This window comes from Callithrix jacchus, chromosome 7, assembly GCF_049354715.1.
Source record: "Callithrix jacchus isolate 240 chromosome 7, calJac240_pri, whole genome shotgun sequence".
Taxonomy (NCBI): Eukaryota; Metazoa; Chordata; class Mammalia; order Primates; family Cebidae; genus Callithrix; species Callithrix jacchus.
In genome coordinates this window covers 85,178,581-85,196,968 of record NC_133508.1, presented here as the reverse complement: position 1 = coordinate 85,196,968, position 18,388 = coordinate 85,178,581, and the positions used below count along the sequence as shown (strand labels likewise).

At 38.4% G+C, this 18,388-nt stretch overlaps 1 protein-coding gene across 5 annotated transcripts in view; it reads left to right on the top strand.

Annotated features, from left to right (window-relative positions):
- The first annotated feature begins 874 nt into the window (after positions 1-874).
- SPATA6 (spermatogenesis associated 6) overlaps positions 875-18,388 on the top strand; it is a 197,143-nt gene continuing 179,629 nt past the window's right edge. For all 5 annotated transcript variants that reach the window (XM_035252998.3, XM_035252996.3, XM_035252995.3 and 2 more), the window contains exon 1: positions 875-1,119. In XM_035252998.3, coding sequence (XP_035108889.2) covers positions 1,069-1,119 — 51 coding nt within the window. In that variant the 5' untranslated portion in view covers positions 875-1,068. The remainder of the gene's footprint in view (positions 1,120-18,388) is intronic.

Genomic DNA, 18,388 nt, shown 5'->3' with positions numbered 1-18,388 from the left:
TGCTGGTAATGTTCTATTTCTTAACTGGGTGCTAGTTGTACAGGTATTGTTCACATTATTATTAAGATCAGTGTGTTTTATACACTTCTGCATGTATAATGTATTGTGCAATGCAAATGATTTTTAACGTGATTGGATCGGGCAATCTCTTAGGTTCTTTTTATCTTCGATGGTCTATTGCCAGGCTCGTCACAGCTGGACTTACTGTTGGCCCCTCATTGACAGTTCCATTTAAGCAATGTGCATTAAGATGGATACACTGGTGAATTAGACAGGAAACCCTGAAGGGAAAAGAGGACGCACTAACAAAGAGAATCCCAGGAGACTGGAAGGAGTATCGACGATCTGATTTAAGCCTCTCTCCTCAGAGAGGGAATTGGGGTTTAACTTGAGAGCTCCTAGGTTCCAGTCCTGGTTCCGAATTGGGCAAGTCTCTTTTCTAATTCCCAGTCTCCTCATGCTGGCTTTGTAAACAAACTGTGCCATGAAATTCAAATATGGGGAATAATAATAATTATTATTCTTTTACAGTTAGGAAATCTGAGGCCACAGAGGGTCGCCACTAGCCCAAGGTGGCATCGCCACGTTGGAACTCAGGGCTTCCCTCCCAGGGCCCTACAGGAACTCCAACTCCCAGATCTGAGCACTGTCCCATTAAACAAACAGCCCTTCCCTCTCCTCCGGCTTTGGGAGCGGTTTGACGTCACAGAAGAACTGCTTGGCCTCCCCCCGCCCCTTCGGAAGCCCCGCCTCCTGCCCAGCTTCGCCTCTCTCGGCTTGCGTCAGGCCCCGCCCCCAGCGCGCTTTCCCCGCGCGGATGGCCCTGGAACGCCCCGTGCGGCCTTTCTTCCGGCCCCCTCACCCCGGCTGCCATGACAACGAATCGGCGCCCTGAGCTCAGCTGCTACTCCGGCGGGACCCAGGCTGGACCGCTGGCCCCGGCCTGGGGGCCACAGCTGCCACCACCGCCGCCAACTCGTCTCCTCCCTGTCCCCGCCCAGCCCTAGGTGTCCCTGCCTCACTCGGGCCCGTGGCCGGGGTCGCTCCCCGCCGTCCCTCCCCGCAGGGATGCCGAAGGTGAAGGCGCTGCAGTGCGCCTTGGTGCTGGAGATCCGCTTAGTGAGTATCGGTAGCGCCTCCCATTCCTCGGGCATTGGCTCAGGGACTCCCTCAGGTCGCCTCCCAGAGCCCAGAGTCACCGCAAAACCTCCTTCACCCTCCGAATCATCCCTAGGGAGCGCAGACCCCACGTCCCACTTGGTCCTGCCCCACCTCGCACTCAGGAGCGCCACGCAGAGGCCTGACCCCTGCCCCGCTACGCTGGCTTCAGCCCGACTTGCAGCTTGCGCGCTTTCAGATTTTTGCCAAACCACCTCAGAGTTACTTTCCTCGCCCCTAACTTTCCAGTGAGAGAGTGTCTGTCCGCGGCGCGGGGGTTCTTTTCATTCCTCTGCTGGGCTCCAATTCTCTTAGAGAATCACTGCCCCCGCCTTTCCCAAATCTGGGGGTGGGGGTCGCATTTCCTCACGAATCCCTGCAGGCACCCCACTTCAGACCAATTTCAAACTTCGCATTAATGAAGGGGCCTTTCTTAATTCTGTGTTCAAGGGAGAATCTTCACACCCCAAAACTGAAATGTGTTGTTACGCAAAGTACCTTGCCTTCCCTTCCAGGGCCTTACAGGAAAAACCCAACTCCTCAGAGATCACTTCAGGCCCCTCCCGTCCACAGACCCTTCCGGCTTTGTGCCAGTCATTGCAAGAAAGGCCCGTTCCACGTTGTGAGGGAAACTCCTTATTCTTCAACTTGCAACCCCACCCCTTCCTTCTCCAGACTTGCTCTAGAGGATGATTTCCCCCATCCTCATGTGGAAGTCCAGCTGGGGCAGAGAACTCCACTCATCCATTGAGGGGGCTGGACCTCTCCATGCTAGGAGAAAACTATTCCACTTGTTCTCAGAAGACTCTTCCAAAGGTTTTGAACGTCTTCCCCTGCATTCTTTAGAGAACCCTCTAATTCCCCTGTTCAGAGCTTGTCTGTTCTGGAGGAAACCCCCACAAGACCCTTTCCACACCCCATTTTAGTCCTGCAGGCACAGACCTGTACGGAGTTTGGAACCAAAATTCACCATTCTGCCTCTTTTCGCTCCTTACTCTCTGTCTTCTCTTTGATTTCCTAGCAAAACTTGGGGATTGAGGGTGCTTAAATATTTACCATTACTGTCCTGGGTGCTGCAGCCAGGAGCCCTCTGCATTTCCTTTCTGTACACCCTGCTGGCCATGCTCCATTTAACTCGTGCTTGCACATCCTGCCTTTCCTGGTTGGCCTTCCTCACATTAGAATGAGGTTGCTGCAGCACAGAACTAAACCCCTAGGGAAGTCACAGGACTGTTTTAGGTCTTTTGTTAGTCTTAAAGAAGGGACGTCTGGGTGGGGCAGAGTGTGAGGCAGCGGTTGTATAGTAGAAAAGTTTCTTGGACCTCTCCCTATACCTTCAAGCCTGCAGAAATTTTTCTCGGAAACTTTATAGCCCCAGTTTTACTTGTTTTCCTCCCAAAGCTGACATTGTTGACAACTTTTCCTAAAGTAAAATTAGTTTAGCAGAATATACGAAGCTTTCTCAACCCCTTGGCCCAGGACAGTTAGTAAAACTCCTCCAGAATTCAGCCTCAATAGATTTTGTTACTGGCTTCTTCCTTTTGCTAACCAATGGTGTTTAGCAGCCTGGTAAGTGCAGTTGCCTGACTGGTTGACTGCCTGACTGCAGCCTTCCTAAGGTTGCCAATACAAACTTTCTAATAGGAAGTACTCTGTTGTGACTGATTACTGCTTGAAGGAGTCGGAGGAATAGCTACATTTCTCCTATTAGTTGTATGGCAGAAGGTGAATTACTGTATAATTCCCTGTATAATGGAGCTTTGTTACTTACCAAAGCTAAAGAAAACTATCCAAGTGGAAATAATATTTTTTTTTTCCCCAACAAACATTTAAGACACAGAATTTTATAGTTCTGAGAAATCTTAGATGGAAATCACTGGATTCAATTTACAGTCAAGAAAGTCAATGCTTAGCATGGCTGTTATTTGTCTAGGATTGCACAACTATTTAAAAGCAGATCGGCAACATGTTCTTGAATTTCCGAACAACAAAAACATTTAAAAATGGCTCTGATGCTCAGAAGGAGCAAATAATGCCCCCTTGGAAAAAAAAAAAAAACTCAATAGCAAACATGCAAGTTAAACATGTTTGATTGATTGATTGATTAATTAATTTGGCTTTGATATAATAGAGGAGTTATGTGACCCTAGATATTTTTTACATCTTCATAATGGACTTTAGTTTTTTTCATTTCTGTTTTCTTTTTACACTTATATGGTTCAAGTTCAAGACTATATAATATGATATACTCAGAGAAGTATTGCTTCCAGGCTCACAACTAATTCCCATCTATACTTACCTGCTTTCAGTAAACTTGTTCACTGGTTTTGTTACAAACAGATACACAAACTCTCTCTCACATTATGTATACATATATACATACACGCCATTTATATGTATATATATTTTACTTTCCTTCTTTTTTAATGAAATAGATAGCATATAAACTATTCTGCACCTTGCTTTTCTTAGCTTAGTTTATCCTGGAGATCATTCTATATCTATTAAAACTGGCATCATCTTTTCTCCTCGACTTTTTAAATGAAATTTCTCAAGCATACAGAGTACTCAGAAGAATAGTTCAATGAATAATTGTAATCAATGACTATGTACATTAATTTATCTATATGTATGTTTATATATTATATATATGTATATTTTTTTTGCTAAAAATTTGAAAGTAAATTGACATGATATTCTGCCTCTAAGTAGTTCAGCATGTGTCTTCTGAAAATAAGGAAACTAGCTGGGCATGATGACAAGCACCTGTAGTTCCAGCTACTCAGGGGACTGAGGCAGGAGGATTGCTTGAGCCCAGGAGTTTGAGGCTGCAGTGTCCTGTGAGCACACCTGTGAGTAGCTCTGGACTCCAGCCTGGGTAACACAGTGAGACCCTGTCTCTGAAATAAGTAAATAAATAAATAAATAATTTAAAATAAGGATATCCTTCTGTATGACCCCAACAGCATTATTACACCTAAGATAATTGGTGATAAATTCTTAACATTTAGTTCATATTCAAGTTTTTCTGGTTGTCCCAAACATGGATTCCATAGTTAACTTTTTCAAACCAGCATCCAGTCAAGATTTACATGTTGCCTTTAATCATTTGATTGTTATGTCTTTGTAGTTCATTTTAATATAGAGCAGTTCTATTTTTTTAATTCCCAAAATATTCCCTTTTTTTTTTCTCAGTTGGTTTTGCTCAATTCATACACTCATGTCACCATCACCCAGATCAAGAATTAGAACACTTCCATCACCCCTCAGAATTCCCTTGTTCCCCTTTCAGGTTTTCTAGAGACAAGTATACGAGGTGATGGAAATGTTAATGAGCTTGATTTAATCATTTCACGATGTATACATGTAGCAAAACATCACTTTGTACAGTGTAAATAGATATAAGTTTTGACAATTAAAAGAATGGATAAATATGTTGTGGTATACACATACAATAGAATACTACTCTGCAATTTAAAGGAACTACTGATGAAACCAACAAGATGGATCAATCTGAAAAACATGCTGCCCAAAAGAAGTTAGAAACTTACTATCACACCACGTGGCTCCAATGTGAAGTTTAGGTACTGACAAACTAATCCATAGTAATAGAAATTGGAATAGTGTACACACACACACCCTCACACATATACATACCACATTTTCTTTATCCACTCATTGATTTCATTGACACTTGGTTTGCTTCCATATCATGCATATAGTGAATAATGCTGCAATGAATATGAGAGTACAGATCTCTTTCATATACTACTTTCATTTCCTTTGGATATATACCCAGAAGTGAGATGGCTGGATTATATGGTAGTTCTATTTTTCAGTATTTGAGGAACCTCCATATTGCTTTTTGTAATGGCTCGTCTAATTTACATTCTTAGGAACAGTATACAAGGATTCTCCTTTCTCCACATTCTTTCCAACACTTAATAGGAACGATTCTAACATGTGTGAGGTGATATTATAGTTTTGATTTGCATTTCCCTGATGATTAGAGATGGGAAGCACCATTTCTTTTTTTTTTTTTTTTTTTTTTTGTTTGAGACAGAGTTTCACTCTTGTTACCCAGGCTGGAGTGCAATGGTGCAATCTCGGCTCACCGCAACCTCCGCTGCCTGGGTTCAGGCAATTCTCCTGCCTCAGCCTCCTAAGTAGCTGGGATTACAGGCACGTGCCACCATGCCCAGCTAATTTTTTGTATTTTTAGTAGAGACAGGGTTTCACCATGTTGACCAGGATGGTCTTGATCTCTTGACCTTGTGATCCACCCGCCTTGGCCTCCCAAAGTGCTGGGATTACAGGCGTGAGCCACCGCGCCTGGCTAGGGAAGCACCTTTTCATATACCTGTTGGCCATTTGAGATATCTAGTCAGATTCTTTGCCCATTTTTAAAATTACATTTTTTTTTTTTTGTTTTCTTGCTATTGAGTTGTTTGGGTCCTTACATATTTTGGATATTAACCCCTTATCAGATTTTTTTTCCCATTCTGTGTGATCTCTTTACTGTTAATTGTTTCCTTTGCTGTGTGGAAGCTTTTTACTCTGATGCTGTTTATTGTCTTGTGTTGATGGTTATTTGGGTTGTTTCCAGGTTATGGTTATTGGATAATTCTATGAACATTCATTCTTGTAAAAATCTTTTTGTGGACATTATCTTTTGAAGATACTTGGCTCAGCTATTGAAAGTTCATGTTGTATAATTGACTGATTTTTTCTTCTTTTGTGTTGACATTCATTTTTTTCCCAATTTCCGTAAACTGGAAACTAGGTGTTATCTCTAATTGCCTGTTGAAAGTGTGCAATCTCATTCTTCTCTACCCCTTACATGCTTATTTTTTGCTGAAGTTTTGTGTTGGTGATAATCTCATATGTGTAATGCTGTAGTAATATGAGAGTAAAAACATAGAAAGGTTTGGATATATAATGCAACATTTTATGTTGCCCAACAGAGCCATATGACATGAGAGAAAATGCTGAGAGGAGAGTGTGACTTTTCTTAATGAATCTTTGGAGAGTGATATGATATGCTAAGTAACTTGTTTTTAAAGAGCATCAAAAGAATTATGTTTTCCGTCACTTACACTTTAAGTCTTTAAAACATTTTATCTTTGATGGGAAGAAGTATTATCGCTGCCTTATTTCTTTACCTTCTTTTTATATGAAATATTTCAATTTTTATGAGCTTATTTGGGAAAATAGAAGGAAGATATTGGAAGTAAAGTAATAGTGTCAATTTGGGATTGCATATAATTCCCTCTTCATCTCATTACCTAACTCAAATTAATGATAGCCTTGTGGCAGACAGATCTGGGTTCTTTTAATCACTACTCATCTGAACATTTATCTTTGTGATCCTTATCCAGGTTACTGTGAAGTGGTGTCTCAGTCACGGTTAAGCTGCAGTTGGTGGTAAATTTCGCTGGAACATAGACTTTAAACACTTTTAACTATAAAATAGTTCAAATTTACAGAAAAAAATATGCTGAATCCTTTGATGCCACACCCCAGATTTAACAAATGATACATTCTGCAGATTTTTTTTTTTGAGACGGAGTTTCGCTCTTGTTACCCAGGCTGGAGTGCAATGGCGCGATCTTGGCTCACCGCAACCTCCGCCTCCTGGGTCCAGGCAATTCTTCTGCCTCAGCCTCCCAAGTAGCTGGAATTACAGGCACGCGTCACCATGCCCAGCTAATTTTTTGTATCTTAGTAGAGACGGGGTTTCACCATGTTGACCTGGATGGTCTCGATCTCTTAACCTCGTGATCCACCCGCCTCGGCCGATTTTTGTTTTTAAGGAATGTAATGTTGCATATAGTTGAGGCCTCCTCTGTACCTTTTACCTCTTCTTGACCACATTTTCCTCCCTCCCTTCCTTAAGATAACCAATATCCTGAAGTTGTATTCTGTTTCTTCAGGTTTTTGTACTTCTTACTAAGTATTAGTGTATGGCTGTGTATAACCTATGCTGTAGATTTGTTTTTAAATTTTGCACAAATAGTGTCTTATTTATATGCATTCTTTTGCAGCCTGCTTTTTCCAATTTGCTGTTTTTGAGATTTTTTTTTTTTTTTTTTTTTATATGGAGTTTCGATGTTGTTACCCAGACTGGAGTGCAATGGCATGATCTCGGCACACCGCAACCTCCGCCTTCTGGGTTCAAGCAATTCTCCTGCCTCAGCCTCCGAGTAGCTGGGACTACAGGCGCGCACCACCATGCCCAGCTAATTTTTGTATTTTTAATAGAGACAGGGTTTCACCATGTTGACCAGGATGGTCTCGATCTCTTAACCTCGTGATCCACCCGCCTCGGTCTCCCAAAGTGCTGGTATCCACCCGCCTCGGTCTCCCAAAGTGCTGGGATTATAGGCGTGAGCCACCGCACCTGGCCTGTTTTTGAGATTTTTGGGTGTTGATTCTTGCTGGTCTAATTCATTTCCTTCATTAGTATATGTTTATATCACAGTGATCTAATTTTTGTTCCTCTCTTAATAGACTTCTTATTAAATACTAGCAATGTTTTTTATTATTCAAAACAATGTTTCAGTGAATATATTTGCACATATTTGCTGGTGTCCGTGTGTCTGTTCTCGGGTATATTGTGTGCCCTAGGGAGCATTTTAGAAATTGACTGGACTACCTTTGTTTGTCACAGTGGTAGGGCGTCCTGTGGTATTAATTGTTTAATATCCTGCATGACTTGAATGTCTCATTGAATGTGTAGATGAAAAACCTGTTTATAATTACTAGAGATTAATAACCCAATAACAATCAATTATCTGTTTTTTATTCATAAACAAAAAGTCTTTTTAAAAAGTTTTTAAAACACATTTTGCAGTAATGCAATTGCCATGTAAATTGAGGAAAGAGTACGCTTTGTTTTCTTTGGCACTCTGCTAAGAGTTTAGTTTTTTTGGAAAATCATGGCAGCAATGGCAGGGTTGCTTGTAGTGTTTGAGTTGCCAACATGGGACACTTGTCGTCCCACATTTGAAACTGCCCATTTCCCATAGATTCTGTGTATAGATGCAAATATATCTTCCAGTTTAGTCTTGCCCAAGCATTTACATGTTAGAAATATGAATTTTCTTATAAAGTATTTCTGTGTATTCTTCAAACTTTAATTAAGACTTTGGTTTATTGTTTAGTTATATGTATAGGTAAGTTGAAAATATTTTCTGTAAAAGGGTGATTTGGGTCTTATGAAGTGTTCTAGGGAGTACATCTAGAAATGGAACTACTGAGTCTCATGGTATTCTGTTAGTTTTCTAGGACTGCCATAACAAATTATCACAAACTTGGTTGCTTAAAACAACAGAAATTTGTTCTTTCACATTTCTGGAGGCCAGAGTACAAAATAAAAGTGTCAGCAGAGCAGAGTTCCTCTCGAAAGCTCTAGGGGACAGACATTCCTTGGATTGTGGCTGCTTAACTCCCATCTCAGGTCCTAGAGGTTTCCTTTTCTGTGACTACCAGTTCATGTCCTTTTTCCTTTAAAACTGGTTTTTTGGCTGGGCACGGTGGCTCACGTCTATAATCCCAGCACTTTGGGAGACCGAGGCGGGTGGATCACAAGGTCAAGAGATCGAGACCATCCTGGTCAACAAGGTGAAACCCTGTCTCTACTAAAAATACAAAAATTAGCTGGGCATGGTGGCGTGCACCTGTAGTCCCAGCTACTCGGGAGGCTGAGGCAAGAGAATTGCTTGAACCCAGGAGGCGGAGGTTGCGGTGAGCCGAGATCACGCCATTGCACTCCAGCCTGGGTAACAAGAGCGAAACTCCACCTCAAAAAATAAATAAATAAATAAATAAATAAATAAATAAATAAAAGTAGTTTTTTGTTTCCTTCTTCTTGTTAAATATATTTTGGATACTAAACTTCTGTTTGTTATATGTAATGGAATTTTCAAAGATCTAGTTGAAGTTTACTTTTTACTTTGTTTTTGCTCCTTTTAGTACTGCCGTTTTTTCCTTTTCTAGTTTTTTGGTTTCTGGTAAACAAAGAATGCTATTGATTTTTAAAATGATTATTTTAATTGACAAACTTGTATATGTTGTGTTACTGGTTTTTTAAAATTAACTTTATATGAAACTATAGCATATAGTCATAAAGTACACAAATCCTCTAAGTGTGTAATCCCTGATAATTAGAATATTATCAGAATATTCTGATTGCTCCGTTGGGCTCCCTCCCAGCCACGTTATCTACTCCGTTCCTCTCCCAAAGGTAACTGTAATCATATCTTGACTTCTATTACAATATGTTTTGAAGTTTTGAAATCTAGATATATCTATCTATTATCTATCTATTTTGTATGTTATGAACTCTTTTATGACTGACTTGTGAGAGTTTATCCTAGCGGTTTATGGGGCAATAGGCCTTTTTCCCCTCTTAAATGAATATACCACTATTTCTTCATCCTGTTGATGGACGTTATCTTGTTTCTAGTTTGGGAATATTACAAATTGTGCTTCTATGAGCATTCTTGCATATATCTTTTTGCACATTTTATATTTTAATTTTGGATGAAACATTACTGAAATAACATTATTTCCAGTAGTTTCTTTTTTTATTTTTTTTGAGATGGAGTTTCACTCTTGTTACCGAGGCTGGAGTGCAATCGTGCGACCTCGGCTCACCGCAACCTCCGCCTCCTGGGTTCAGGCAATTCTCCTGCCTCAGCCTCCTGAGTAGCTGGGATTACAGGCACACGCCACCGTGCCCAGCTAATTTTTTTTGCATTTTTAGTAGAGACGGGGTTTCACCATGTTGACCAGGATGGTCTCGATCTCTTGACCTCGGGATCCACCCGCCTCGGCCTCCCAAAGTGCTGGGATTACAGGCTTGAGCCACCACGCCCGGCCTTCCAATAGTTTCTTATATTTTTTATGTGGAAAATCATGTTGTTTGCAAATAGACAGTTTTGACTTCTGCAGTACAATGCTGTTTTTTTGTTTTTTGCCTTGTCTCTATGTTGATGGCTAGACTTCCTAGTATAAGGTTTAATATTAGGGGTAACAAAGTAGGTATCTTCATCTTTTTCTCTGATTTTAAATTATGTTTCTGAAGTTTCACCAGTATTAGGTCAAATCCTATGAAATTGACAATAGTGGGTATTTTTTTGACTTTAAAAAACCCTTAGCCATTTCAAATGTAGTTCAACTTAATAGAATGTTGGCTGTAGGGTCTTCATTTATTGAGTTAATAAAGTTCCCTTCTAGTCCTAATTTTTAAAAATCCTGAATGTCGAGGTATTTGGGATTTTTTTTTTAGACAGAGTTTCGCTGTTGTTACCCAGACTGGAGTGCAATGGCACGATCTCAACTCACCGCAACCTCCGCCTCCTGTGTTCAAGCAATTCTCCTGCCTCAGCCTCCCGAGTAGCTGGGACTACAGGCGCGCACCACCATGCACAGCTAATTTTTTGTATTTTTAGTAGAGGTGGGGTTTCACCTTGTTGACCAGGATGGTCTCAATCTTATGACCTCGTGATCCACCTGCCTTGGCCTCCCAAAGTGCTGGGATTATAGGTGTGAGCCACCACGCCCGGCCCATGTTTTTTCAATCTAGTGAAATTATTATATAATCTTGCTTCCATAGTCTGTAAAAAAATGACACTTTTTGATGTTGAAGTATTCCCATTCATGTAATAAATTCTTTTAAGTCAGGATGTACAGTTTTTACTCTATTTTGCTTGCTTAATTTTTTATTTAGGATCTTTTGTTTGTATTTGTAGATGATATTTTAGCTGTATGAGTCAAATACTTTTTTTCACTTATTTTTAAAACATTTATTTTGAAATACTTCAGAAATATAGGGAGTTACAGAGTAAATTTAGTGAACACTTGTTTAGCTATTTAGGTGAAGCGTCCTGTACATCTCTGCCTAATAAAGTCCCTTCTTCCTCCTTCTTCTTGTTGGCTAATCGGTATCCTGAATTTTCTATTTATCATTCCTCTGCAGTTTGCAATATTTTTTTCTCATCATAATATCCGTCTTTAAGGCACTCGATTTGCTTCCAGATGCTGTTTAATTGGCATCTCAAAAGTATTGATAATGTTTTAAAAATCATTTGGATCTAAATATTTTGTAATTTTTATTGTGATTTCTACTTTAGCTTATGAACTATCTAGGATTTGTTTTAACCCCAAGACGCATAAGATTTGTGTGTGTAACACTCTCCCGTACTCATACTCTCCCCCCATATACATATATATACCTATGCATATATGTATATATTATCTTTTATTGTGGCATTTTAATTAATTACATTGGGCTCATGTATTAGGGTTTTCCAGAAAAACAGAACCAATAGGATATACTATATAGTTATTTAATAGGGAATTTATTATAGGGATTGGCTCACTTGATTATGATGGCTTTGCAGTCCCATGATATGCTGCCTGCAAGCTGCAGAACCAGGGAACCTTGATGATGTAATTCAATCTGAGTACAAAGACCTGAGAACCAGGTGTAAGTCTTGGAGTCTGAAGAGTTGAGAACCTGCAGTTCTGTTATCCAAGGGCAGGAAAAGATGGATGTCTGAGCTCAAGGAGAGAGAGCAAATTTGCCCTTCTTCTGCCCTTTTGTTCTATCCTTGCCCTCAACAGATGGTATAATCCCTGCCTACATTGGTGAGGGTGGTCTTTTTTACTCAATCTTCTTCAATTACTTAACTCAGTCTGATTCAAATACTAATCTCTTGTGGAAACACCCTCACAGACTCACCAAGAAATAACGTTTACCAGCTACCTGCGTATCCTTTAACCCAGTCAAGTAGATACATAAAATTAACCATCATAGCTAGTGAACGAGGTCTCTGTGGCATTATTTTTGTTATTTATTGTCCTGATACTCATTCAGTAGTTGTGAATGCTCTCTACTTACTTCAAAATAATGTATAATCTCATTTGTTGGATGTATGGTTCTATCTGTTATTATCACATCAAGCTTATTTACTCTGAAATATTTCAATTCCATATTAAATTTTTTGTCTGCATGATCCATCAGTTTGTAATGGAGAGGTATTAAAATCTTCACTATGATTATGTATTTTCATTTTATCCTTGATATATTTCAGTACACTGTGATGTGTAGAGCTGTGGATTTGTTTCTTCTGTTTTGCACTGGTTGTATGCTTTCCATTTGGTAATTTAAGGTTTTCTTTAGTTCTGGAAAATTCTTAGCTATCGTATTTTTTAGCATTTTTTTTTTCTGCTTTTTTTTCTCCTGTGTTACCTTCTGGCAGTACTATTAGATATGTATTGGAACTTTTTTTTGTATTTTATTTATTTATTTATTTTATATATATATTATTGCATTTTAGGTTCTGGGGTACATGTAAAGAACATGCAGGATTGTTGCATAGACACATACATGGCAATGTGGTTTGCTGCCTCCATCCCCATCACCTATATCTGGCATTTCTCCCCATGTTATCCCTCCCCAATTTCCTACCCCCCACTGTATTGGAACTTTTATCTATTTTTGATGTTTTTTAAGTGTTTTATTTGTTATTTTTTTCAATTTATCAGTCAGCCCTTGAATCAGAACAGGTTCAGAGAGGCTTCTAAATGCTTTTTGGTTTAACATTAAAAAAAAAAATCTTCTTGGTTTTAGAGAATTCTTCAGTATTAGATCTATACTTACTATTTAAAATTTATCTTCTCTACTGGGTTTAATTTAATTGACTAAATTTTTCAAAATTCTCATTTAGTCTCTTTTTTTAGTTATCTGCCATTTTTCATTTTTACCAGAATTAATTTCACAATATTTTAGTTATTTTTATTTTACTAGATGCCAAAGATCCTAAATACTGCTTTTAAAATTGTTTTTTGATTGTGCAAATTAATTAATTTTCATTTGAAGTGATTTTATTTCCTTATTGTCAATTGTATTGGTTTTCTTAGTGCTTGGGATGACATTGGAATTATAGATCAATTTTGGGAGAATTGATATCTTCATGATATTGAGTCCATCAACCTATTAATAGTATATTTTTCCATTTATTTAGATGTTCAGTTTCTTTCAGTGATGTGTGTAGTTTTTGGTATCCATATCTTATACATATTTTGTTAAATTTACACCTAAGTAGCATGTGTTTTTAATTTTTAAAATATTTATTTTCATTTTTTGTGGAGACGAGGTCTTGCTATATTGCCCAGGTTAGTCTTGAACTTCTGTCCTCAAATGATCCTTCTGCCTCAGCCTTCCAAAGTGTGAGGATTTCTTTATATTGGGAAGAAAATGTTCTGAAATTAGTAGTGATTTTTACACAATTTTGTGAAAATACTACTAAAATTTACTAAATTGTACACTTTAAAAGGGAACATTTTAGCTGGGCGCAGTGGCTCATGCCTGTAAATCCAGCACTATGGGAGGCCTAGGCAGGTGGATCATAAGGTCAGGAGTTCAAGACCAGCCTGGCCAACATAGCGAAACCCCATCACTATTAAAAATACAAAAAATTAGCCAGGCATGTGGCTGGTGCCTATAATCCTAGCTACTCAGGAGGCTGAGGCAGGAGAATCACTTGAACTTGGGAGGTGGAGGTTGTAGTGAACAGAGATCGCACCATTGCACACAACCCAGGTGACTATTAGTAGTCATTCCATATTCACCCTCTGGCACAAGCCCCTGGATCTAGTTTCCATACCTGTAGTTCACCTATACTGGACATTTCTATATATGGAATCAAACAATATGTGGCCTTTTGTGTCTTACCTTTTTTATTTAACATAATACTTAAGGTTCATCCCTGTTGTTGCATATATCAGTACTCTATTTCTTTTTATGGTGAATAATATTTCATTGTTTGCCTATCCATTAATCAGTTTGTTAGAGTAGACCGCCAACAATGAGCAGCCAGCATTGCCCCTGGGAAAAGAAGTCCTGGATAAACTGCCCACTGACAGTCACCAAAAATACAGTGGCTACATTGGCTACACCTGGCCTTGTGCTTTTAAAACTTTTTTCACTTAATATAATGCTTTAAGGTTTATCCATGTTGTAGCATGTAATAGTACTTTAGTTCTTTTTATGGCCAAGAAAATAGTTGGATCATGTTTTGAATCCATTCTGCCAATCTCTTAACTTTTGGTTGGAGTGTTTGGTCAATTTATATTTAATATAATCACAGATAAGATTTACTTGTGTCATTTTGTCATTTGTTTTCTATGTCTGTTTTGTCTATTCCTGCATTATTGCTTTTTTTTGTATTATTTTTTAGTGTACCACTTACATTTCCTTTTTTTTTTTTAATTATTTTTTTAACTGTATTTTTAAAGTTACTTTCTTAGTGCTTGTCTGGGGTTTACAATTAGCATATTAATTTATAATCTAGTATGGATTAATATCAATTGAATTTCACTATTAGATACAACCTTTGCTTCTATTTTGTTCTATTCTCCCTCCCCTCCTTTATAATATTGTCATACAAATTACATTTTTATAAATATAAGTGCACCAGCACAGTTTTGTAATTGTTGCTTTCTGTAATTGTCTTTGAAATAAAATAGAAATAAGAGAAAAATGCATTTATGCTGTTTTTATATTTATATAGTTTCTTTTACTGGTGCTCTTTATTTTTTTAATGTGGATATGAGCTAATGTCTAGTATCCTTTCATTTCAACTTGAAAGATTCTCTTTAAGTATTTTTGATAGGGAAGTTCTGCTAGTGGTGACCTATCTCAGTTTTTGTTTATTTGGGAATCTCTTAGTTTCAATTCCTTTTTGAAGGAAAATTTTTGTGAGTGTTGAATTATTGTTTCAAAGTTTTCTTCTGTCAGCACTTTGAGTCAGTTATCACTCTTCCTTCTGGCTTTATGTTTCCAATGAGAAAGCAGCCATTAATGTTACTGGAGATTATTGGTGCCTGCTGAATCACTTCTTTCTTGTTTTCAAAATTCTCTCTTCTTGAGAGTTGTTTATTGGATTTTTTTTGGAGATGGAGTCTCACTCTCACTCTGTTGCTCGGGCTGGAGTGCAGTGGTGCAATCTTGTCTCACTGCAACCCGCCTCATGGGTTCAAGTGATTATCCTGCCTCAGCCTCTCAAGTAGCTGGGATTACAGGCGTGTGCCACCATGCCCAGCTAATTTTTGTGTTTTTAGTAGAGATGGGGTTCCACCATGTGGGCCAGGCTGGTCTAGAACTCCTGACCTCAGGTCATCTGCCCACCTCAGCCTCCCAAATTGCTGGGACTATAGGCATGACCCATCACATCTGTCTGGATTCTCTTTTGAAAGTTTATTAGTTGCACAGGTTAGAGTTATTTAAACTTTTAAAAAGTTTTAAATTTTTTTCTTTAGAGAGAGGATCTCACTATGTTGCCCAGACTGGTCTTGAACTCCTGGCCTCAAGTTATCCTCCCTTGATTTCTTTGATCTTGTTGGATTTTTTGATTGGTTTTCTTTAAACTTAAGATGATTTCGTACATCATTTCTTGTGATATCCTTTCTGAGGCTCCCATTATATTTATTTTACTGTGCTTGATGGTATCCTACAGGTCCCTCTGAAACTATTCATTTTTTTTCTGTTAATCAAACTGGATAATCTTCATTGATATATTTTCAATTTCCCTTATTCTTTCTTCTGACAGCTCATATTTCCTCTTGAACTTCTCTAGTGAATTTTTAATTTCATTTTGGTCCTTTTTTTAACTCCAGAATTTTTATTTGGTTCTATTACAAATTTTTATCTCTTTATTGATATTTCTTATTTGATGAGACAGCATTGCCATACTTTCATTTAGACTATTGTACAAGATTTCCTTTAGTATTCTGTATTTATTTGTAATAGATTTCAGATCTTTGTTTAGTAAGCCCCTGGTGTGTGCTGTGCCCTGCACTGCAAAAGTGTTCAAAGACCTAAGAGGGAACGGTGGGGGAGAAAGACATACAGGCAGACATAAATAAAGCTGGGCCAGGCAGTCCAAAAAGCTGATGGAATCAGTCTCTTCAGCCCTGACCTGCCTCAGAGTACTTTATCTTATATGTTTGCAAAGCACATAGCAGAGAGGGAGGGTGCAGTTGCTTAGAACAGCATGTGGTATAATTCTCACACTTTAGTTAACATACTTCAGCTAACAACTATTTTGCAGCAAGGTCAGTGAGAGCTGGTTATCTTTTTCTAGGCCTCTCTGCTCTTCTCGGAGACATACACATTCCCCTATTATGGTTTCACTTCTCTGGAGTTCACCCAAAGTTCACAGCAGCTTTGCTGCTGATTTCCCCAGAGGGGGTGAGCTACTCTGGGTCTCTACATAAGCCCAACTTCTGGGCTTCCTCAAGCAGTTTTTTAGTAACTGCCCCCCCCCTCGCCCCCGCCTCCCTGCCCCGCCGCCATGTGTGGGCTGTGCTTCCTATGTCTTTGTTGTAATTTTTGTTGAAAACTGGACATTTTAAAAAATGTGAGACTCTGTAAATCAGAACTCCCTCCCTTTATCCTGGATTTGTTATAGCCTGGTATTATTGTTTTTTGTTTGTTTAATTAATTTCCTGAACGAACTCTTTAAAATCTGTAATCTTTGTCATGTGTAGTTGACGGCTTTGCTCAGTTAGCTTTATGGTCTCCTAAAGATTGGACCCTTAAAGGTTAAACATTTCCTTAAATGCTTGAACCAAGAGATCGTTCAGCCATTTTCAAGGTTCTCTGTGTATATGCTGGATATGCTTTCTGTGCCCTGGGAGCCATTTACAACTCTGTCTTAGCCTTCACTTCCAACTTTCCCAGAGCCTCAAGGTCAGCTGGAGGTGAAGGTTTACGGCTTTCTCAGGTAATTTCTGGGCACAATGCACAGCTTTGCACATGTAAATGCTCTTCTCAATTGCCAAGTCAGTGTCATAGCTTGTCAAGGTGATTTAAGTCAACCACCTTGCTAGGTATTTTCTGTTTGTCCCATCTGATTTCCTTTAACCTCCCTTTTCTGGCTTTCTTTTTGGAAAGCTGTTGGCTGTTCTTCTAAAAGATAGCAGAATTTGTAGAATCGTATATGAAAAAAACAAGCCATGCCTTCTTGTATATGTTCCAAATTGGATAGAGACTCTGCAGTTTCCTGTGAGGATAGTTAGAGTGGTACTCTCCAGAAAAAATAGCCTCAAATTTGAGCCAAAGATGTAATGTTAAATTTTCTAATAGCTATATTTAAAAAAGTTAAGTAGTTAAAAGTAATAATATATTTAATTTGAGTCAGTGTATTCAAAATATCCTTTCAACATGCAATTAATATAAAGGTTATTAATGAGATATTTTACAGAGTTTTTTTTACTGAGTCTTAAAAATCCACTGCGTATTTTACACTTACAGCCCATCTTAAGTTAGAATAGCTATATCTCTGGGCGTAATTGGCTAGTGCCTACCATTTTGGACAGCACAGATTTAGAGGGAATCTAAGACAATTTTAGTTTTAATGAGGTAGAGTAGGAAATGAACCTTATGGACAAAATGAGGTTTGCTGAGGACCCTGATTTTAGTGATCAGTTGGGAATATATTAGGGCAAATGTGGAACATAGAGTAAGAGGGAGATGGAGTCAAATACCTGGCAGAGAAGGTAATTGTTATGTACAAAGGGACATGAAGTATTTGTAATTTACTCAATGTGATAGTGTGGTAAGGTAACAGATGATATGGTTTTTAGTCTAATAATTATGATAGTATGAATGAATATTCTATCCAACACTGCTGTAAGCACTTCAAATATATTATTTAATCTTATGACTCATTTATTTTGTGACCTTAAGTTCGTAGATCACTTTAACTTTCCTGGGGCTCTGATGGTTTCACATATAAAAAATTCAGAGCTGGACTAGATAATCTCTATGCTTCTTCTTAATACTGAAAGTCTGTATTTTTGGATATAATGATGAGGAAAAAAAATTACTGTCCTCAGGAAATTTTTAATCAAGTGGTGGTATGTACCCACTTAATTAAAATGCACATTAATTTGTACCTTAAAATAATTACAAAATGCTATGGAAATTTAAGACATACTTACTTGCATATAATTTGAATTAGGTTGAATTGAATAATAGTTGGTGAGTCAAGAGAAGTTTTGTGTAGGAGATGTTTGTTGATGCATGTCTTGGCAGGTGGTAGGAATAAATGAGGAGGAGGTGGAATGGAGTAATGAGGAGTTACTGCTTCTTACATTAGTACGTTATGTTAAATTATACAGATGATGAAAGAACATGAGTCAAGAAAAGAGAATGATA